General features: G+C 43.1%; 1 protein-coding gene across 3 annotated transcripts in view; it reads left to right on the forward strand.

Moving 5' to 3' along the window:
- THOC3 (THO complex subunit 3) overlaps positions 1–24,215 on the forward strand; it is a 94,837-nt gene that overhangs the window by 10,276 nt on the left and 60,346 nt on the right. The window contains exon 6 of one of the 3 annotated variants that reach the window (XM_045803081.2): positions 8,035–8,625. The exons of 1 other annotated variant lie outside the window; for it this stretch is intronic. In XM_045803081.2, the coding sequence (XP_045659037.1) occupies positions 8,035–8,198 (164 nt within the window). In that variant the 3' untranslated portion in view covers positions 8,199–8,625. Of the gene's footprint in view, positions 1–2,302; positions 2,426–8,034; positions 8,626–24,215 lie in introns of those variants that run through there. One more of the 3 variants, XM_087867803.1, reaches the window with a different exon arrangement.

Genomic DNA, 24,215 nt, shown 5'->3' on the forward strand with positions numbered 1-24,215 from the left:
TTCAAATTTTCTCTTTCTTTGTGATTCAGTTTTGGAATGTTGTATGTTTATAGGAATTTATCCATTCTTTTAGGTTGTCCAATTTGTTGGCATATAATTTTTCATAGTATTCTCATAGAACCCTTTGTATTTTTGTGATATCAGTTATTATTTCTTCTTGTTCATTTCTGAATTCATTTATTTGAGTTCTCGCTCTTCTTAATGAGTCTGGTAAAGGTTTATCAAATTTGTTTATATTTTCAAAGAACCAGCTCTTGCTTTCATGGATCTTTTCTGATGTTTTTTAGTATCTGTTTCATTTATTTCTGCTCTAATCTTTTTTTTTTTTTTCAAATTTCCTTCCTTCTACTAACTTTGGGCTTTGTTCTTTTTGTAGCTCCTTTAGATATAAGGTTACTTTGTTTATTTGGGATTTTTCTTGTTTTTTGAGGTAGGCCTATATTGCTATAAAGTTTCCCATTAGAACTGCTTTCGCTGCATCCCAAAGATTTTGAATTGTTGTGTTTCCATTTTCATTTGTCTCCATGTATTTTTTTATTTCCTCTTTGATTTATTCATTGATGTGTTGGTTGTTTAGTGGCATGCTGTTTAGCTTCTGTATCTTTGTGTTTTTTCCAGTTTTTTTTTTCTTGTAATCGATTTCTAGTTTCATACAATTGTGGGTCAAGAAAGAGGCTTGATAAAATTTCAGTCTTCTTAAATTCATTGAAACTTGTTTTGTGGCCTACCACATATATGATCCATTCTGGAGACTCTTCCATGTGCACTTGAAAATGATGTGTATTCTGTTGTTTTTGGATGGATTGTTCTGTGTGTATCTGTCAAGTCTGCCTGGTCTAATGTGTCATTCAGAGCTACTGTTTCTTCATTGATTTTGTCTGGATGACCTATCATTTGATATAAGTGTGGTGTCAAAGTCCCCTGCTCTTGTTGTATTACTGTCAATTTCTCTTTTTATGTTTGTTAATATTTATTTTATGTATTTAGGTGCCCCTATCCTATGTTAGGTACATAAATTATAATTGTTACATCCTTTTGTTGGATTGATCCCTTTATCATTATTTAATGCCTTTCTTTGTCTCTTACTACACTCTTTGTTGTAGAGTATATTTTGTCTGAGAATTTTTTCTTTTTCTTTTTTTTTTTTTGGCGAGCAGCAAAGCAAAGTTTATTGAGTGATAGCAAAGTGATTGTACAAAGCTCCCGTGGAGGGAGGGGACCTGAGAGGGTTGCCCTTGTCTGATAAAAATACTGCTATCCCAGCTTTTTTTTCCCACTTCCATCTGCATGGAATATCTTTTACTGTCCCCTCGCTTTCAGTCTGTGTGCGTCTTTAGGTTTGAAGTGAGTCTTGTAGGCAGCATATAGTTGGGTCTCGTTTTTTCAGCCATTCAGTCACCCTGTGTCACTTGATTGGACCATTTAGTCAATTTTAATATAAGTAGTTATTCATAGGTATATATTTGTTGTCATTTTGTTCATTGTTTTCTGTTTTGTAGTTCTCTGTTCCTTTCTTCTCTTGCTTTCTTCCCTTGTGGTTTGATGGCTTTCTTTAATGTTATGTTTGGATTACTTTCTCTTTATTTTTTATATGTCTATTACAGATTTTTGATTTGTGGTTACCATGGGGTTCATATATAACATCCTATGTGTGTAGCAGTCTATATTGTTAGTTGCTTAAGCTTAACACATTGTAAAAAGCACTGAATTTTTACTACCCCTCTACATTTTATGTGTATGTCATATCTTTTTATTTTGTGTATCCCTTGAGTAATTTTTGTAGATGTAATTGATTTTACTGCTTTTGTGTTTCAACCTTCATAATGACTTTATAAGTGATTAGTCCACTACCTTTAATCATGTTTGCTTTTGCCAGTGAAGTTTTTTTCCTTTCATAATTTTCTTCTAATCATGGCCTTTTCTTTTCACTTAAAGAATTCCCTTAAATATTTCTTGTAAGGCTGGTTTAGTGGTGATGAACTCCCTTTTGTTTGGGAAACTCTATCTCCTTCAATTCTGAATGATAGCCTTGCCTGGTAGAGTATTCTAGGTTTTTTTCTTTCAGCCCTTTGAATATAAATGCCACTCCCTTGTGGCCTGTAAAGTTTTTGCTGAGATCAGCCTATAGCTTTATGGGTTTTCCCTTGTATGTGACTGCTTTTCTCTTGCTGCTTTTAAGATTCTCTCTTTATTTTGAATTTTTGTCATTTTAATTATTATGTGTCTTAGTGTGAACATTTTTGGGTTCATCTTGTTTGGCTTTCTTTGTTTCCTGAATCTGGATGTGTGTTTTCTTCCTCAGATTCAGGAAGTTTTCAGCTATGATCTCTTCAAATAAATTTTCTGCCCCCTGGGGCGCCTGGGTGGCACAGCGGTTAAGCGTCTGCCTTCGGCTCAGGGCGTGATCCCGGCGGTCTGGGATCGAGCCCCACATCAGGCTCCTCTGCTGGGAGCCTGCTTCTTCCTCTCCCACTCCCCCTGCTTGTGTTCCCTCTCTCGTTGGCTGTCTCTATCTCTGTCGAATAAATAAATAAAGTCTTAAAAAAAAATAATACATTTTCTGCCCCCTTTCCTCTCTCTTCTTCTGGGACTCCTGTAATGCAAATGTTATCATGCTTGATGATGTTGCAGAGGTTCCTTCACCTATTCTTACTTTTATTATTCTTTTGTCTTTTGCTGTTCATCTTAGTTGCTGTTATCCTGTCTTCAAGATCTCTGATCCGTTCCTCTGCATCCCCTAATCTGTTATTGATTTCCTCTACTGTATTTTTCATTTCAGTTACTGTATTCAGCTCTGACTGGCTCTTTTTTACATTTTCTATCTCTTTGTTGAAATTCTCACAGAGTTCATGCCCTGTTTTTTCAAGTCCAGTTGAGTATCTTTAGGACCATTTCTTTGAACTCTTCATCAGGCATATCATTTATCTCCATTTCGTTTAGTCCTTTCTCTGTGATTTTATCTTGTTTTTTCATTTGGGACATATCCCTAAGCCTCCTCATTTTGTCTAACTCTCTGTGTTTGTTTCTGTGTGTTAGGTACTAGGTCAGCTACATCTCCTGACCTTGAAAGTAGTGACTTTATGTAGATGAGGTCCTCTGGTGTCCTGTATGCTGTCTGCCCTGGTCACCAGAATCAGGCACACTAGGGCTGTCCCCTGTATGGGCTGTGTGCACCTTCCTGCTGTGGTTGAGCTATGATTGCTATGGGCATGCTGATGGGTGGGGCTGGCCCTCAGCCCAGCTGGCTGCAGTGACCCGCTTTCCCTGCTGCAGGCGCACTGGGCGGGGTTTGCTTTCCGTGCTGTTGAGAGGCCTGGCTGCAGCTGCCATGGGCTCAGTGGTCGGTGGGGCTGGCACTCAGTCTAGCTGTGTGTAATTAGCCTGTATGACAGCTGCAGGTACACGGAAGGGCAGGGCATGTTCTTTGTGCAGCCAGCCAAGAGGCCCAGCTGTAGGAACTGTGGGCAAGCTGGTGTGTAGGGTTATCTCCCGTACCCCAGGGCAGGAGTCACTTTGGATGGGTGCTGGATATGGCAGGGGAGGAGCTACTTTGGAGGGGTGCCTGCGGAGGCCAGTGGCTTGGGTAGGGTGGGTGGTAGGGTAATGCCGGGGTGGGGCATGTGTGCTAACAAGGTAGATGGAGAGTGTTAGAATTGGCTTCTGCAAGCATCTAGCTATCTAGGCTCATGGAGGGCAAGAAAAATGGCACCTGCCAGCGCTTTTTTATTCCTGGAGAAATCTGCAGATGTTTGCCTTTCCTACACACACCCTAAAATTAGTAAATCTCTTTCATGTATACCCTAGGCGCTTTTCAAGCTGCTGCTTCTGCTTAGTAGTGTGCTGGCTCTTTTGCCCTTCAGTTCAATTGGAGTTAAGCCCTGCTGATTTCTAAAGCTCCTGGAGTTAAGCCCTGCTGATTTTCAAAGCCAGACATTACGGGAACTTGTCTTCCCAGTGTAGGTCCTTAGGGCCAGGATTGCCCTGTGTGGGATCTGATCCCCTCAATCCTCCATGCTTGTGATGGCTCTCCTGTTCGTGGTTATATGCACCAGGGGTTTGGTTCCTGGCCATGTCTCCACCCCTTTTACCCTTTCAATGTGTCTTTCTCTCTATGATTAGCTGTGGAAGGTCTCTTCTGATCGTTTTCTGAGTTAATTGCAGTAGATATACTTGTGGCCTCTGTGTGTCTGTGGGAGGAGGTGAGCTCAGGATTGTCCTTCTCTGCCATCTTCTCTCATCACCCTCAGATTTATTTTGTAATGTAGCTTTACTGTTTTTGGAAATACATGATACTTGAGTAAAAGAATTTAAACTGTATAGAAGACTTCAAAGAATAAAATAAAAAATTGCAATTCCACAATTTAAAAATGGCCGCTGTTGCTGACATTGTGCTAAGTGTTGTCTAGCCATTCAGATGCGCAGCTCCTTTATGGACCCTTGTTTGTGTGATGTATGGGTACTGTCCTGCTCCAGGCCGTGCCTGCCTCACCTGAGGATGTTACAGCTTCTTAACATGGCGATGGCTCCTGTGCTCTCCTGCCACTTCTAATGCAGTCTGGAATTCCACTGAATATGTCAGTGTATTCTTCAACTGCCAGCGTATACGTATATATGCCTGTACGTACCTCAGTTGCCCAGCTGTTTGGTGGTTTCTCATCTTTGTACCGTTATAAATGATAGTATGAGAAATATTCCTTATGGACTTCAGTTTAGGTCATCCTTTTGGGTAAACCAGTGAAGTGGGATTGCTGACTGAGTCCAGGGGGCTCACATTTTGTGAAGGACCACACCACTTACAGAAAGATTACCATAGTGTTTGTTCTTTTTTTTTTTTTTTTAAGATTTTATTTATTTATTTGACACAGAGAGAGATAGCCAGCAAGAGAGGGAACACAAGCAGGGGGAGTGGGAGAGGAAGAAGCAGGCTCCCAGCGGAGGAGTCTGATGTGGGGCTCGATCCCATAACACCGGGATCACGCCCTGAGCCGAAGGCAGACGCCCAACGACTGCACCACCCAGGCACCCCCGTAGTGTTTGTTCTTAACAGTGCATGTGTGTGCATGTGTGTGCATGTTTTTTCTGTGTCATCTTTGCGCAGATTTGTCTACCTCACCTAATACATATAAAATATGATTTATTTTATTCTTTTATTTTTATTTTTTAAAAGATTTATTTATTCATTAGAGAGTGTGAGCAAGAGAGAGCACGAGCAGGGGGCGGGAGCAGCAGAGGGAGTGGGAGAAGCAGACTTCCTGCTGAGCAGGGAGCCTGACATGGGGCTTGATCCCCGCACCCCAGGATCATGACCTGAGCCGAAGGTAGATGCTTAACCAACTGAGCCAGCTAAGCATCCCTGATTTTTTTATTTGTTAAGATTTATTTATTTACTTTAGAGAGAAGGTGCAGAAGCAAGGGGGCGGGTAGAGGGGCAGAGGGACAGAGAGAGAGAGAATCCTCAAGCAGACTGCCGGCTGAGTGCGGAGCCCACCACGGGGCTTGATTCCAGGATCCTGAGATCATGACCTGAGCTGAAATCGAGAGCTGGCTGCTTAATTGTCGGAGCCACCCTGGTGCCCCTAAAATATGATTTAGTTCACATACAATCTTTCAGGAATATATCAAATATGGCTGTATTAATTTTTCTAAGTGGTTCAGACAAATACTTCTAACATGTTTTCTAAAATTTTCTCTATAACCCAGGCTAAAAATTAAAAGAGATTATCAGAGGGAAGCACAATTATATTTATAGCATTGTTTTATACATAAAAGGGAAATAATCTAAATTTTCATTATGAATGACTAATTGAATAAGTTGTGATACATCCATATTACAGTGTGCCAAGAGAAAAACATAGCTCTATATGTGTTGAAATGCAAGATTGGCAAGGCATTTTACTGAATGAGCAAAGCAGATAGCCAATTAATGCACATGATGTGTTCCCATTTAGGTAAAGAAACTAAAGCTAACTTAGTAGAAAGACTTTTGAAAGAATTTATTTTAGACTTAGAAGATTGGGAGAAGATAAATTTTACTTTAAATTATAATTTAAATATTATTACTGAAACCAATTAAATGAAATGAAAAATTCAGTTCCTCAGTTACCCTAGGCTCATTTTACGGACTATAGTAGCCACACGTGGCTGGCGGTTTCTGTATTGCATAGCGCGGATGTAAAATGTTTCCATCACAGAAGTTTCTGTTTCCCAGTACTGCTCTGTACCCTGGTACTGTTTGAATTTTATGCAGTAAGCATGTCTTGTATGTTAGTTTGTAAAATAAGAGTATATGCGCAGTATAGAATATTTGGAAAATGCTGACAAATATAAAGAAGAAATTAACAGTCACACATAGGTCCATAATTTGGAGATAGCCAGTTCCTAACATATTAGTGTATTTCCTTCCAATCTTTTTTTCATATGTAGATACATATATATTTATAAAGATATTTATATATCTGTATAGATGTTTTATATGTGGACATCTATTCATCTGTGTGTGTGTATACACACACTATATTATGTATAGTTGGAATCATATATTAAGATTTTGTGTTTTACATATTTTTAATGGTTAGATGTAAAACAAAGTAAGAATCCATTTTATTTCTGATAATCCACTTACTTCAGCTTTTTTAGACACACCATACATATTGCACCAGGTCTTTTAGAACTTCAGTGGTCTGGAGTAGTGATGTCAGTCTCACCCAGACAGCACCTTATTTATCATTCAGAGATTAAACTTTCCAATAAAACGGTCAAGGTGTTAAAGTTTATGAAGCCGCGTGGTTATTTAGGAAATGTTTTAGAAGGCCTCTTCATATCTACTCAGGTTTTCTTGAATTGTATAAATTTCTTTATCTTAACTAATCCCAAATGACTGACAAATGATGGAGTAAAGGCCTAAAGAGAAGTAGAAGGGGGGTAGCAGCCTCTGAAACTATTCTTTATGTTTGTTTAATATAGAAATTTGCTCAGACATTTAGCCAGACTGCCAGGTACTAGCATCATGGAGAGTGGTTAACTCTTCCTGAAATAGGATCACTTAACAAAAAGAATACCTCTTTCTTTCTCTCGCCACACACACATGTGTGCATATGTATATAAATATATATATTTTTTAAATAAGTTCATCGAAATGTAATTTACTTACTGTATAGTTAACAACTTTGAAGTATATACTTTAATGTATCCTGCATCTTTAAAATTAACACCACATTGTTAATATTATATTACATTAATCTTAACACTAAGGTTGAAAAAAAGTAAGTGGGACTAAAGGAATAATGGCTTTAGAAAAATCATGTTTAATTTCAAGTAGGAAGAATGACATTTTTGGGGAAAAAGAATCTATTTGCAAAGCATTGTGATTTCGCAGAAAGACCTGTGGCTTTGGCAGTAGACTCACTTCATGTGCTGACTCTGCTGCTTCCTTGAGGTGTGACTTAACTGTCCAGTCACCTGTTCCTTTATAAAATGGGGTTTAAAATCATTACTTACCTTGCTGCATTGTCATTATACTTTTATACTTTATTAAGATAAAGTATAATCCATCTGATTCCTAAGGGGTGCTCAACAAATATTAACTGCTTTTACTGTTTTCCTAGGGAGTACAGAATAGGTTTAGATCATAGGCTCTGCGTACAGATCTTTTTCTGTCACCTACCGGCTTGTGCTCTCTCTGTGCCTCGGTGTTCTCTGTAAAATGGGGTAATGATTGTACCTGTCCTGTAGGGTTAATAAGTGATTAAATGAGGGGTGCCTGGATGGCTCAGTCAGTTAAGTGTCTGCCTTCAGCTCAGGTCATGATCTCGGTCCCGGGATTGAGCTCCATGTTGGGCTCCCTGCTCGGTGGGGAGTCTGCTTCACCGTCTCCCTCTGCCCCTTCCTCACCCCCCACCCCAGTCTCATGCTCTCTCTCTCTCAAATAAATAAATAAAATCTTTTTTTTAAAAATGGATTAAATGAGTAGTACTTAATGAATGTGGCTTCTTCGTATTAACATATTGACTGGTTTCTCTATATTGATTTTTATAGGAGACAAGCTATGGGAGGTGCAGTGTGAGTCCCCGACTTTCACCGTGGCTTGGCACCCCAAAAGGCCTCTGCTGGCATTTGCCTGTGATGACAAAGATGGCAAATATGACAGCAGTCGGGAAGCGGGAACTGTGAAGCTGTTTGGGCTTCCTAATGACTCCTGATAGGAGGACCTCAGGGAGAGGAGACGCTGGCAGAGGCCTTCCTTTGTGTATTAGTTTGGTCTCTTCTTGGAGTTTGTGGGCACCTAAAGTATTTGTAAATTGGTATAAATTATACAAGTCTTTGTCGGTCTGCCTATTCCAGTTCCCTTCTTGTTATGTGAGCTCTTCCCATTCTCCCCCCCCCCCCCCTTGCAGGAGGGCTCTGTGCGATAACACCAGCATATCTTGTGCTCTGGGGACCTCCTGTCTTCCCTGCTTTTGGATGTGTGGTAGACTTTGTTGGGGTTGCTTCTGCTTGGACAGTACCTACCTTGGGGGGGGGGTGAGTGAAGAAGGGTGAGATGGGGGTGGAGATTTTTTATAGTAAAAAGAAATGTATATAATTTTGAGAATTGAGCATTTAATAAAACTGACTTTAATTATGGGACTGCTAAGACTTCAAAAGTTATGGTATTTTTGTTATTGTTGCAGGTATTGGGAGATGTTGCAGTTTTACATTAAAAAAAAATTTCAGATTGGATTTAGAGGTGGTAATTCTATCATTTAATGTCCTAACCGGAATTCTGTGAAATGCAGGGACCCAGCATGAAGTGTATGGGCAATAGCAATCAAAGTCTTCAGCTTAAGTGTATGTATACCTTGCCTTAATCTACAAAGGATTTGTAGACAGTAAATTTATGATAAACATTGAGAAAAGCAGTAAAATATAAAGAAATCCAAGATCAGGATAAGACATATAGATTAGAATAGAAGGTTGAAATTGGGGAAATTAAAATAGAAATATGCAAAGAATGAGGACCTGACTGAATGATTGAACTAAAATTTTGGCTGTGCCCCCTGGTGGCAAAGTGAAGAAGGGAGAAGTCAGTTAATTCTTAATGAAAAGCAGAGTACATGCCAGTTTATGAGGGAAAGCAGAACTTTTGTTAGTTCTTACCTCCAAAAGAATTGGCTTATATAGGAGATTACCTGTGAGCAATGTCTTGATTTTCATTGTATTTTAATGTATTTTGGCATTAAAAATACAGAAATATACCTCAATAAATGATATTTGTAGAAAATTTTGGAAAAAGCAAGTAAGTGAAAAGAAAAAAATTGTGTTTTTCTTCCCAAGAAATACTCACTGTTAGCATTTTTGTGTGTATCCTTTTAGGAGTTTTGCTATGCTCATATTTATGTATAGAAACATGTTTATGCAGTCTTGCAGAGTAGACAAACCAAGTATGACAAGGTAGAGCATGCGTAGTGCTCAACACCGTGTTAGGCAGTATTATAAACACTCAGTAAGTCTTAATAGAAATTTTTAGTAATTAGGCATTCCTTAGGCTTGGTACTGTAATGAGCACTTTACTCAATTCTCGCAACAGCCTTCTGCAGTTGGTGTTGTTATCATTTTACTACTTCAGGGAGTTTAACTCAGTGTTACTCATGAAGTGACCGTATTCAGATCTAGGTTCGCTTAGAGATCCATATGCCTTCTGTTTGTAGTGACTATTTTCTCTCTACTTGCCATTCCCATTTTACAGAGGAGTAAACTTTGGCTCTGGGAAGTTGACTTTTGGCTCAAGTTAATGAGTGATTGGTTGAGTCCAATCTTCAGTCTCAGTAGTGTTTCCTTCAGCCTCCAGAATAGCCTCTGCCTGCATCCTTCCCTGAAGATGGTCTTTTTAGTTGCAAACCAGCATGCCACCTCATTCTGTCAGAAGTTCAGTGTTGTTCATGTCACTGAGAGTAAACTGTGGCACACTGATTCTTATTTTTATGGTTATCTGTCATTCCTGTGGTTGCTGCTATGTTTTTCTATATATCCTCCTTAGTATTGGAATCAGACACCAAGGTTTAGTCTAGATCTTAGTATTTGATCAGTTCCTTCCTCTTTAATCCATGTGGATTTTTTTCCTCTGGGTGTGTGTAGTGATCCACTCAACTTTTCACTGAGAGATTTGTTGCTTTCAGCTAGGTTTCACCTTTAGCAATAGGAAAACCTTTATTATCTGTGAGGAAAGAGCTCAGGCTTGTGGCAGCTTTTGCTGACTGTCAAGGTCTTGCTGATAACATTTCTGTGCATTGACTTCAGAGTCCTGGCGAGGCTTAGAAGTTGGGTCCCTCTTGGAGAAATGCGTAATTTGTCCCAGAACTGATGTTCCTATGGTTTGAGTGAGTTGTCTAATTCAGAGCAGGAAGGGACCTATTCACAGTCACCCAGCAATTGATGTATTCAGTCAGTCCAGCCATGTCCTACAGTTACTGCTCCAAATACTAGCAAGTCAGAAGAGGGTGGTGAGTTCTGCTCTGAGCTAGGCTGTAGTTGGTAAAGAAAGTTTGGGATTTGCTATGCCAATGACCCGTTGCTGTGTAGACTTGAGTTACAAGTCAGGCTAAGAAGTAGGTAGTGAAGATTATAGTATGTTTTGTGCTAGGATTCTGGTTTGTCTATGGCTCAAGATATAGGGAAGGATGAAACGTGCCAAATGTTAAGCTTGTGTAAGGTGTATGTGTGTGCCTTGAGGATTATTCCCCCCGCCCTAAGCTGTGTCCTGATGGAGTGGAATAGGAGGCTAGTGCAGGGATTTTTGACCAGAGGCAATTAGATCCAAAAGAGGGAATCAGGAAGAGGCCAATTCTGTGAGGTCCACTGTGAAGACTCTGTGTGTGTGTGTGTGTGTGTGTGTGTGTGTGTGTGCGTGCAATGAGCTGGTTGGGTGTGATGTGTCAGTGGTCTTTTATTTTAGAATGTCCAGGAATGGGTAGATAAACCCTTACTCTTCCTGTTCCAAAGATGTATTTTACTCCCTAAGGGTTTTAATCACAAAAGGGACCACGGAATGTCTTCTTTCTTTGGAAGGGAGAAAGCCCACGAACAGGGTTAAAAGGTAAGTCCTATCTTCCAGAAGGGGAGTAGAGATCGTACCCCTAGAGGTGCCTTGCCCACGCAGAAACACCTCTGTGTGGGCAAGTATTGCCGCCTTTGCTCCCTCTGAGCCTGCGATGCAGTGAAAAGAAGGCGGGCTTCATAGGTGAGCGTACTGGGCTTTGAATTCCAGCTCCAGCCGTGATGGATCTGAGCCCCCTTTCCTCATCCATAAAGTGCAGGTGATAAATCCTCCTTTCCTTGGGTTGTTTGGAGACTCAGAGGACGTAACATGTTTGGAAAGGGTCCAGCACAGCACCTGGCGCGGGAGACGCTTAGCATGTCCGTTCTCCTGGAGGAGCAGCTTCTAAGGAGAACACAGAGGCTGGCCGCAGGGACGCGTCAGCGGTCTGTCAGCTTTCTTGGCTCTGAATGCTGGAGCTGAGCGAGCCCCGTTCATCACGGACTCTGCAATGAAGAGAATGAAGAGAGGAGACTTACCTGTCACCCTCGGGCGTGGTGGGGGTGGAGAGGAGAAACACGGCATCTGCTTTCTGTGGCAGTCCATTGGGGGCCGTGATGGGTATGTGTGCATGTGGACAAGGGGGGCCTCAGTCAGAGCCGTGCACACCAGCGGGGGAAGTAAGAGGAGGAGGGTAAGGCTCCTGTTAGCGGAGAAGGCTGGGAAAGGACCGGAGGGAGAGGAGGTGGACTCGGTGCGAGTCCTGAATACAGAGGGTGTGACTGTGGGGGGAGTACAGGTGGGGGGAGGACAGGTGCTGCAGCTTGGAACAAAGCAGAGGAGGCGGCCGTGTTCTGGGCTGTGGAGAAGGTGGTCAGGTGGAATGTGGGGTGGGGTTGGAGAGAAAATGAGAAAGGGTGTTGGGCTCTGGTATGTCAGTTTGTACTGGTTAGTAGTGCGGCCTGCTGAGTAGGCCAGACTTGGATAGACCTGGGTTCAAATCCTTGTTCTGCTGTCACTGGGAGACTTAGGCCAAATCACTTCCCTTCCATGAGCTGCCATTTGTTTATAATGTCCATAGTAACAATAACCTTATGAGGGTTAGATGACTTGCTGCATGTCAAATGCCTGGCACATCATGGATGTTGAATAAATAGCTATTATTGTTATGTAGGTGTTAAATCTGTGTGCAATATACAGCTTCACTATCTCCTAAGCTCATCACATTTTGTACATTAAAAGGTGGGGAGTGCGATGGGGTGGGGTTTAGAGACGATGAATATTTAGCAGTTATTTATTATTATTATTATTATTTTAAGCAGGCTCCACGCCCAGTGTGGAGCCCAGGGTGGGCCTTAAACTCACGACCCTGAGATCAAGACTTGAGCTGAGATCAAGAGTCAGATGCTTAACCGACTGAGCCATCGAGGTGCCCCTTAATAGTTATTTTTAAATACCCATTTATAGAGCTAAGGACCTGTGGCATTTAGGGATATTAAATTGAGAACTATTCAACCAATTATTGCAAATTTACCAGCAGTTTACATGTTTGAAATTGTTGTCACACGGAGCCCCGAACTGATGAACTTCAATGCATCCAGCTTCTCCCTTTGGCAAAGTAGGCAGAGTGAAAACATGCCTGTCCAGCCAGCAGTGTCATAGCACACTGGGTGTAACTTACCATGGCTGGAATGCCGTTGGGGACCATTGGGGCCACCATGGAGTTGCCAAGAACAAGTTACTAAGCTCACCTTGTTTCCTTTTACCTTCTTGGTAAGGCTGCTAGGATACAGATCAGGCAATGGCACAGGTAGGGCAAGGAATCTGTCAGAACATCTCAGGATGTCCTTGAGGATCAAAGGAGATCTGGGCTAGGTACAAGCCCATTTGTAACTGGTCATCAGCTGTACCCAAAATGGGGATTAAAGTCAACTTGGAGAAAAGTTTGTCTCCTGAAATGAGATAACACCATGGAGTTCGGGTTGAAGGTGATCAGGCCTATGCTTATTTATTGAACATTTATGATGGGCTGCATCTCCATGATGGTGGCTGAAGTGCTTTGTTCAACACATGGTAGAGTTCTTGCCCTCTCACCCTGTTTGTAGAAAGAAATCTTTGTTGGATTGACCAAACATCTGAGCTTCCTGTGAGTGCTGGGCATTGTACAAGAGAGAGAGGGGGAAATCACACTACTATACCTTGGACCCATTTTACAGATGAAAGCTGAGGTTCAGGGAGGTTAGGGAACTTGCCCAGGGTCACCTGGTGAGTACATTCATTTGAAGCCCTGCACATGGGTCCAAAATTCCAACTGTTTAAGTTCCGTCCAATCTAGATGTCACTTACCAACCACACATAGAAAGGCTTGGGAGTCTTAGAAGATTGTCCACCATCAACATTGGATTTCATGTGGTTCTTTGTGGCAAAGCTGCCATGATACTGATAGGCAGAAACTAGATGAAAGGTTTGGCTTGGTGAACCAAAAGAAAATAACATATGAGGGGCAAGGAGGTTCATTTAACCAGCCACTCAGCACCTATCCTGTGGTAGGCCTAGGCTGAGTGCTGAGGGTACAGATGTGAAGATCAGCCAGTCTCTGCCCCCAGGAACCCACAGCCTGGTGTGGAGATGGTGACAATTCAGTGTGGTTTTGTAGAAGAGTAAGTCAGATCGTGCCTCTCCCTTGCTGAAAACAGTGCAGTGCCTTCTCTTTGAACTTTACCCAGATCCAGTCATTTCAGGCTGTGTTCCCTTCTGTGTCTAGGTCTTACTTTCCCTCTTCTTTTAGGTAGCCTTGCTTTGTCCCATTGCTCGATCTGTTCTCACTTGTTTTACTTTCATTCAGAGTACTTTTTATTATACAGAAGTCATTCATTTGCTTGTTTTGTGACTATCACCTCAGCTAATCTGTCAGTGTCTTGGGACCTTTTCTGACACATTCATTGCTGAATCCTCAATCTCTAGCATGGTGCCAGGTACTACCAAGCAGATGCTCAGTAAATTTTTATTAAATAACCACTGATGGGAAAGTAGTTTGGGCAGATGCCAACCAGGCTGTTAATACTTGCTTTTTTGAAGGGCGGAGTCTGTGGGGAGAGCAGAGGAGGGAAAGGAGCAGGGTCATGGGGAGCTAAGAAAGTTAAGTCCTCATTTAACCCTCACAGTGACCTGGAGAGGTGGGTGGTGTAACCCCCAATTCACAGCATATGAAACAGGTTTGGAAAGGTTAGTTTCTTTGCTCAAATGGTATAGCTCTGAGGTGGCGGAGCAGGATTAAAACCTCTGTGTGAGACTCTGAAGCTCGGGTCCTGCCCATTTAGGTCAGTTTTTCTGGTCCCTGGCTATACACTAGAACCAGCTGATGTTCAGGCCACACCCCCAGCCAGACTCCCCAAGGAACTCTAACATCCTGCTTGGTTGAGAACCACTGCCCTAGGTCCTGTGGTTTCTTCGGACTACAGGAAGGTGGGTGGTGTCAGAGGAATGGCATAGGCGTGCCTGAAAGTGTGGACGAAGAAGGCTTCCTGAAAAAGGTACTTGAGTTTGGTCCTAGAGGAGTGGGTAGCATTGGCCAGGCGGCCCTTGAACAAGGTTTGAGGCATGGAGACATGGACCATTCTGGCCTGGTGTGGCTGAGAAGGAGCCTGGGCAGCAGTGGGGGACTGTGGTGGGATGGGCTTTCCTTTAAAAGTCCTTGCGCTGAGGAGAAAAGGCTCACCTAACCTTTGGGCTGTTGTGCTTTGTCTGTCATGATCTAACTCCTCTCTTCTGAGTCTGGTTACGTGAGGGTCCTGTCAGGGCTTTGGCCTTTTCAAGCTCCTGTCCCACAGTTATTAGAGTCACAGAGAAGGAGGTCAAGACTGGGGTTTGCCCATGAAGTGTTTTTGGGTAGAATGAGATAGACTTTGGCCTCGTAGCCCCATTAAGTGAAGACCAGAACCTGTATGGGAAGCCTATACCCATTCAGACATCAGAGCCTCCAGCATGTGGCCACAGCCCGGCTCCCTAACCACTTTGGTGCCATCTGACTTGGAAGTGCCGGGTCTGTGGTGTCAGGTAGCCCCGGGCTCTTATCTGCGCCTTGCTACTTGCTGGCGGCATGAACAGAGGCACGTCTTGACACTTCTCTGAGCTTGTTTCCCCGTTTTGGGCACTTTGATTTTCCTACAGGCGAGGAGTAAGTATCATCCTGTATGCTCAGTACTAGGGGAGAGCTTGCACATAACACAGAGGGTGCTTGATCAGAGTTAGGCCTCTGCCTTGCTCCCCTTCTTTGTATTTAAGGAAAGGGTGACAAGAATGGGGCTAGAAAGGTAGATTGGGGCCAGCTGTGAAGGGGCCTAACTGCTGTCTAAGGAGAGACCAAAGACCTGCCAGTGCGGTTTTAAGGGCTTAAAGCAGCTGAGAGTTGTGTTTTAGGAAGACGTCCTTGGGTGGTGTGGAGACTTGATTGAGGGAGAGTTCCTTGAAGCAGCATGGTGTAATGCAGAGGAGTCCCCTGGAGGATCTGTTAAAGCAAATGTTGCTAGGTCCCACCTCCAGAGTCTTAGTTCCCTGCAGTTGGGGACCTGAGAACTTGAAGCTCTAAGATTCCTGGGGCCTGCTGCTACTGCTGGTGAAGCTGTAAGTTACCTGGGCCCAGCCCAGGGTGCTGCTGGGTTTGAAGCCCAGGTCTTCCCCTTTGTACAGCCATATGGCCTGGGTCAAGTCCTCAAACTTGTGTGAGCCTCTGGGTGTTTCCTCATCTCTAGGCGGGACACTGCCCGCTTCCAAAGGGTGTTGTAAGAATTCAACGAGATAATGTGTGTAAGTGCTCAGCACAGTGCCTGCAGTCAGCATTCCCTAGGCTGGTTATTACTTTTGTTAATACCAGTGAGGAGGTTGTCTCAGAGGTGCTAGGGAGAGGTGAAGGAGAGCCTGAACGAGGCCAGTGGCTGAGGGATGGAGAGGGGGGGATCTGGTTTGTCTGAGAGGCTCCAAGCCCTGTGATGCTCCCTCCCTGCAGCCCAGTTTTACCTCCTTCCAGCCCTGGGAACTCCGTTGAAACCCGCGGGTGTGTCCCGCTCTGGCCACTAGAGGGCAGTGGAGGCAAGGCCGCACGGAGGGAGGTGGGCACCCAGAAGGTTGGCGCTGGTCTGTGTGTTCAGCCTTTATTCGTGCTCTGAAGCCTAATTGTGTGTTTGCATTGTGCTGTCCCCTCCCTCCTTGCTCTGTGTGTTTGCTGACGTTTTTGGAAAACACTTCGCATCGCAGGGCACCTCTGAGTTCCTGCTTGTCTTGTGGCTGAGCATTAGCCACAGCTGAAGCGTCCTGTTCCCTGGCAGCTGTGTTTATTTCTCAAGGGCACAAGCAGAACAGAACATGGGGGCCTGGGCCCTGCAGCTCAGGAGAGCCTAGGATGAACCACAGTTGTTCTTCTGCCAGTTCAAAACTTGGCCTGTTCCATCTTGCATTCCTCCCCCGCTCCCCAGCCCTTGCCTGCACCCTTTGATCCTGTGGGTGGAGAAATAAAGGGAATTCCAAATCCTTAATCAGTTTTGAAGGCTGGCTGGAAGCAGGGCTTTCTAGGGGCCTGGTAAACAGCACTGGTTGAATCATTTCAGAGAAGTGTGGGTGCTCTTTCAAGGTCATAGAGTGTGATGAGGGAAGGAAAAAACTAGAAGCACATTTATAGTATTTGATGGTATAGCTTGTGCCAAACCCTATACATTGATGAGTTGCTTTATTCTACAAGAATAATAAAAGGTACCAGTGACAGCAGTCTGCTCTTACTGATTGTGCTAAGTGATATTCACATATTTGCTCTCTTAACCCAGAGAGCTGCCCATGAGGTAATCCTGAAGACACAGACTTAAAGAGGCTACAGTGGGGTACATTGGGCCAAAGAATGGTGCTATTAGAAATTCAGACTGGTGTGTCTCACTCCAGAATTCAACTCTTTCTGTCAGCAGTGTTGGGTATGGTCAGTTCTACTTTTAGCTCTTCCCAGAAGTGGGGTATATAGGCATTAGGAAGGAGAAGGCCAGGCTTATGACAAAACAGCCTACTAAGTACTCATGATCCCACAGCATAATGGACCAGCAAAAGTAGGGATTTGGACCTGGGTTCAAATCCTGGCTCTGCCACTTATTATTCTATGACCTTAAGCAAATTCTTTGACAGCTGAGCCTTACTTTCCTCACTTGTAAAATGAGGGATAATAATAGTAGCTAACTCACTAGTGTGCTCTGAGGGTTAAATGAGTTAGTACATGCAAGATGCTCAGATCAGTGCCTGGCACAAAGTAATAAATAACTCAGTAAATGTTAGCTCTTGTTATTGCCATTACTTTTAACCATCATGCTGTATTCACCTCTGTATTCTTGGTGCCTGGCATATCCTAGGGTTTGGTGTATGTTTATTGAGTGAGATGAGCCCTTGGATTCAGGAAATATTTTCTGAGCTCTGGAGGGTGCCAAGTACTAGCTTGATATATAAATGATTCCATTTTAGACCCTGTACTCAGGACTTCTCAGTTGGGTGAAGAGGTCAGTCATGGGCACTCATTACTGCACAAGGTAGAAACATTCCATGGAGGTTCTGATGTGGGTAAGAGCACTTTTGAAGTGGGATAGGGCTGTGGGCCAATTTCAGAGGAGACAGCCTTTGGATTAGACCTTAAAAGATGGGTGGAGGAGGAGGGAAGAATGGGCCAGGCCAGAGAAATCAGTCTTCTTGGGCCCAGAATGCCTCCAGTTTCACAAAGGATCATCAAGCCAAGCTGGGTTTTTATTCATTCAACAAATATTCATTAGGCATGCTTGGAGTCAGGCACTGAGACACAGTGGTGGCCTTGACCCAGTCTCTGCCCTCAAGTGACATGGGTCTAACCAGTCAACAGCCAAGGACACAAGTGCTGATAGTTCAGTGTGATGAAGGGGCTGTACTGACTCAGGGCCTCTTAGCTGCACGTGAGAGACACTTGACCCCAACTGGTTTAAGTAGAAAGGCGCCTCATTGGACTCATTGTACCTGGAATATATTCAGGTGTGGCTGGATCCAGGTATCAAAATAAGTCCTTAGAAAATTGTGTCTCCCCATCTCTTGTCCCTGTTTTTCTCTGTGTTGGCTTCACTCTCTGGTGGGCTGTCCCTTTGTGATGTCTCAGGTGGCCCTTGGCAGCTTCTGGCTTCCCTTTTACCAACTCAGAAATCTCCATGGAAAGAGGGTGCCACTTTCTCAATGGTTTGCTCTAATGTCATGGGACTTAGTCTCCTTGGACATCTTTGGTCGTATTCATTGGGACCAAGAGGATCATCTGCCCACCCTGCATGGGGTTGGAAAAGTACAGGGCATATAGTTCTGCCCAAGTAACAGGGACTGTGTTGGTAGCTGCTGGGGTATGGGTGTGAATCCCCAGAGAAATTCAGATGCTGTTACCAGAGGTAGGTAGAGTGGATGTTTAGGGAAAATCCCCAGATGTCCATTCCAGCTACCACATGGGACTAGATTAATTGACTAGTTAGGAGCCCTGGCCCACGACTCCAGTTCCCCAAGAGGGAATCCCGGATTCACCCGTACAAGTTGTGCGATCGTGGCTGGCTCACTCACCTGTCATTCTGGGTCTCAGTGTCCCCACCTACACAATGGGAGTGATGGATCATCACCGTAGGCTTGAATCCATGTCTACACACATGGAAGCACATGGCAAAGGGATCAGGCAAGCGCCAGCAGGTGTCACTGCAATTTGGGGTGGCATGAAGTCTGAAGTCTCTGCCTCGTTACCTGACCAGTTCCAGGGCAGCTGTCCACAGACAGGCAGCCAAAGTCCTCTGGGTTCAAGTTCTCAATCTGCCACTCACTGGCTACAATCTGCCACCTCCCTGAAGTGAGGACCATCGCTCTTGCCTCCCCGGCTTGTTGGGAGAAGTGATGAGGGGATGCATAGACAGTCCTGGCACATACCAGTCTGTAACTAATGATAGATGTGCTCTCGGCACAGTTAGTACTCCAGAGCATGTTAGGAGTCCAGGTGTGACTCTGGCAGGACAGGCCACGTGCTCTGTGACCAAACAGCCATCCTTCTGGATAGAGTGCATTTGGCCATCAGCCAAGGGCCTTGGGAGGCCTTGTGTAGCCTGGCCCTTCCCTCCTTCCTTTCAGCTTGGGGAGGGTACACCCTCACAGAGGCTCACGTTTCTCTCTTAATTACCCCTCAGGCTCTATTATCAGCCTGTCTTCATTTCCACCACAAGGCTGTCAGCCAGACAGTTTGAACAGAATCTAATCTGGAGTGTGCTAACTTTTCTCTGCCATCGTTGGCAGGGATCTGGAATCGGCTGTGCATTAGGACAAGTTGTAAATAAACACATTTGCTTAACTGTGGCTCCTCCTCCTATCCCATAGCCTTGTCTTAGATTTGGGCAGCTTCAAGTCGGGGAACACAGAGTGTTTGGAAAAGACCTTGGAAGTCCTTTAGTCCAGTCTACCCATTTTACAGAAGAGTAAATTGAAGGTATTTAGTTAAGTTGCTCATGTTCATACGAATAACTTGATACAGGTAGAGCTAGAGATCAGGTCTTCTGACTCATAGTCCAAAACTTTACCACAATAACCTGGTGCTTCAATCATTTACTCACTCCTTCAGCAACACAAATTGAGCATCTGGCCCTATTCTAGGCACTGTGCAAATGAATTGAATAAAAAACAATCTCTGCCCTTGAAATGCTTATGATCTCATCTATCCATCCGTCCAGCCATCCATTATCTGTTCATCTTTCTGTCAGTCTCCGTTTCTCTCCACCCAGCCACGAATAATACATCTGCTTATCTCTTTATCCATTCGTGTAGCCATCAATGTGTCTATACGGTCTCCAGTCCTGTGCTGGTGCTAGGGATCGAGATAAGTAGAAATTGGATAAGTAAAAATCTGTAGGCTTTCACATATTGTGGAGGAGGACACAGAAAGCTGCCTCAAAAGTATGTGTGATGGGCTCGGGTTGTATACAAAAGGGAACTTGCAGTTCTTCCTGTTACTTCGGAGAAGGCTCATTCTGAGGGTAAAAATAGGGCTGCACCTTGGGTTGGAGTTTCCTAGTAGGGAAGATGGGAAAAAACCTTCTAGGCTGAGGGAACAACAGGGGTAAAAGCATGAGGGATGCCTGGTGGGCTTTGGACAGGGAGGACTTCCATTTCATTTGATGCCTCCTTCAAGGAGTGAACTGGCTGGCTAATAGTCAAGAGAGGATGTTGAAGGCTGTTTCAAAAGGACCGTGAATATCATACCTGAAGCCACAATGTCACCCTGTGGGCATTTGGGAACCACTGCAGTTTTTAGGAAGGAAGAAGTAACTTAGGGCACTGGGCACCCGAGGCAGTAGGGTCAGGGGGTGAGACTGGAAGTACAGGACTGGTTAAGGCCTGTTCTGACAGCCCTAGGAGAGTTGGCATCAGGGCCTGAATAAAGATGTGGACAGCGGAGATGGGACCTAAGGGGTGGGGTTTGAAAGACACAAGGAGGAAGAGTTACCAGAGCTTGAATGGTCTCTTACTGTTTGTGGACGCTAAGAGAGGGAGGAGTCAGAGAAGACTCTGAGATGTCTGATGTGTGATAGGTGACAATGCCGTTTGCCAAATTCAAGAGGATTTTTTGGGGGTGCAGGGACAATTATGCATTCATTTTTAGTCATGCTGCTTTTGAGGCATCTGTGAGATAGCGGGGGAGACATGTCGGATGCAGTTAGCTGTAGGATCTAGAGCTAATGAGAGATGGAGCTGGGGGTAGAACCATGGTGAGCTGTCTGGAATGTGGAATATTGATTGCATACAGAGCAGCATAGAGCTGGGGGCTGGGGCCTAGACCTTCTTACCAGGGAGGACTGGTCTGTTGGACTGAAGCGGGTTGCCCAGAGAGGAAGAGGGAGTGACGAAGTTGTGTGCATTTTGATAACTGTACCATGCTTATGTAAGTCGTTGACATCAGGGGGGCTGCGTGAATGATATTTGGAAACTATCTGTGCCATTTTTGCAACTCTTCTGTAAGTGTAAAATTATTTAAAAATAAAAGTTAAAATGAAAAAGACCTGAAGTGAATTGTACTGAATGTAGCAGTGATCCGTTATATATGCATTATCTTTTTTTTAAGCAGCTTTTTTGATGTACATATTGCTATACAATAAGCTACACACATTTGAAGTGTGTAGTTTGCTAAATTTCGGCATATGCGTTCTCTGATGAAACCCATCACCACAATCAAAGTAGTGAACATACTCTTCACCCACAAACAGTTCTTCATGTCACTTTATCTCTGTTCTCCAACTCCCTACCAAGGGACCACTGATCAACTTTGTGGCATTATAGATAAGTTTGCATTTTCTTTTTCTTTTCTTTTCTTTTCTTTTCTTTTCTTTTCTTTTCTTTTCTTTTCTTTTCTTTTCTTTCCTTTTCTTTCTTTCTTTCTTTCTTTCTTTCTTTCTTTCTTTCTTTCTTTCTTTCTTTCTTTCTTTCTTTCTTTCTTGATTTTTCTTTCAATTATTTGAGAGAGAGAGACAGAGAGAGAGGGGGAGAATGAGTGCACAAGCAGTGGGGAGGGGCAGAAGAGAGTGACAAGCAAACTCCCAGGGAGCCTGATGCGGGGCTCTATCCCAGGACCCTGGGATCATGACCTGAGCTGAAATCAAGACACTTAACTGACTGAGCCACCCAGGTGCCCCATAGTTTGCATTTTCTAAAGTTGTATGTAAATAGCATTATATAGCTCTTTTGTTTTGCTTCACTCAAGCAACATAGTTACTTTGAGATTTAGCCATGGTGTTCCTTGTATAAACAACATCCCTTTTTGTGGCTAAATAGTATTCCATTGGATAGATGTAGCACACTTTGTTTATTCATTCACTTATTGATGGCCATTTGCTTTGTTCCCAGTTTTTGGCTATTCCAAGCAAAGCTGCTATGAACATTTGTGTATAACTCTTTGTATGGATATATATTTCCTTTTCTCTTGGGTAAATGCTTAAGAGTGGAACGACTGGATCATAGGGTAGGTATATGTTTAACTTCACCAGCATGAGAGTTCTGGTTCCTCCACCTCTCCACCAGCACTTGCCGTGGTCAGTCTTTTTAATTTAAGGCATTCTAATGGGCATGCAGTAATATCTCGTTGTGATTTTAATTAGCATTTCTCTAATGACTAATGATGTAGATCATCTCTTCAAGTGCCTATTTGCCATCTGTGTATCTTCTTTAGTTAAGAGTCTGTTCAAATGTTTTGCTCATATTTTTAAAGATTGGGTTGTTTGTTTTCTTACTGTTGAGTTTTGAGAGTTCTTTATTTATTCTGGATAACAGACATATGCTTCACAAGTATTTTCTCCCGGTGTGTGGTTTGTTTTATTTTCTTAAAAGTGTCTTTCAAAGAACAGAAGTGTTTAATTTTGATGGAGTCCAATTTATCTTTGATCTTAATGGTCATGCTTCTGGTGTTAGATCTAAGAACTCTTTGATATGCACGTTACCCAGCGCCATGATTTCCCCCATGCTTTCTTCTAGATACTGTGTAGCTTTAGGTTTTAACGTTTAGATCTGTGATCCATTTTTTAAAAATTGAGATATAACTGACATACAACATTACATTAGCCCCATGTGTACAACATAATGACTTGATACCTGTATGTATTATGAAATGTTCACCACAATAAGTCTAGTTAACATCCCTCACCAGACGTAGTTACAAAAATATTTTCTTGTGATGAAAACTTTTAAGATTTGGTCTCTTAGCAACTTTCGCATATACAGTACAAAATTATTGACTGTGGTCACCATGCTGTACATTACATTCCCATGACTTATGTATCTTACAACTGGAAGTTTGTATCTTTTGACTCCCTTTTCCCATTTTGCCCACCCAGGCCTGTCTCTGGCAACCACCAATTTGTTCTCTGTATCTGTGAGCTTTGGGGTGTGTGTGTGTGTGTGTGTGTGTGTGTGTGTGTTTTAAATTTTTTTTTAAGGTTTTATTTATTTGGGGGAGAGAGAGAGAGCACAAGAGGAGGAGGGGTAGAGAGAGAGGGAGAAGCAGACGCCTCGCTGAGCACAGAGCCCAACGTGGGGCTTGATCCCAGGGATCCCTGGGATTATGACCTGAGCAGAAGACAGACGCTTAACCAACTGAGCTACCCAGGCACCCCTGTTTTTTTTTTTTTTTCTAGATTCCACATACAAGCGAGATCATACAGTATTTGTTTTTCTCTGTGTGATCCATTTATGAGCTATTTTGTAGATGGTAACAAGAATGGATTGACAATTGTGTTTTTTTTGTATATGGATATCCAGTTGTTCCAGTATCATTTGTTGAGAAGGCTATCTCTACTGCATTCCCTTTGCACCTTTGTCAAAAACCCATAGATGTGTGGGTCTATTTCTTGACTCTTTTCTGTTCCACTCATCTATGTGGCTACTTTGATGCCAATACCATGCTATCCTGATTAATGTAATAATTCTTGAAATCAGGTGGTCTTAGCCCTTCAACTTTCTTCTTTTTTTTTTTTTTTGATTTTTATTTATTTATTTGACAGAGATAGAGACAGCCAGCGAGAGAGGGAACACAAGCAGGGGGAGTGGGAGAGGGAGAAGCAGGCTCATAGCAGAGGAGCCTGATGTGGGGCTCGATCCCATAACGCCGGGATCATACCCTGAGCCAAAGGCAGACGCTTAACCGCTGTGCCACCCAGGCGCCCCTCAACTTTCTTCTTTTTCAGTTTTGTGTGTGTGTGTGTGTGTGTAAATTCTAGTTCCTTTACAATTCCATATGAATTTTGGAATTAGCTTGTCAGTTTATACAAAAACTTCCTGATATTTTGATTTGGATTGTGTTGACTATATGCATCCATTTGGGGAGAATTGACAGTTAATAATATTGAGTATTCCAACCCAGTAACAAGGTGGTATATCCCTAGGTTTACAGTTTTTTCCTTTAGTACTTTAAATATGTTGTCCATTGTCTGTCTTCTTGATTGTATTGTTTCTGATGAGAAGTCTGTGTTCTTCTTATCTTTGTTTTCCTATATGTGATGTGCTTTTTTCTCTGCATTCAGATTTTTTCACTTTACTGGTTTTGACCAATTTTATTATGATGTGTCCTCATATGGTTTTCTTGATGTTTCTTGTACTTGGAGTTTGTTGAGCTTCTTGAATCTGTGTTTTCATCAAATTTAGAATATTTTGATTG

The sequence above is a fragment of the Ursus americanus genome, chromosome 15, assembly GCF_024610735.1.
Source record: "Ursus americanus isolate L20-20 chromosome 15, mUrsAme1.1.p, whole genome shotgun sequence".
NCBI lineage: Eukaryota > Metazoa > Chordata > Mammalia > Carnivora > Ursidae > Ursus > Ursus americanus.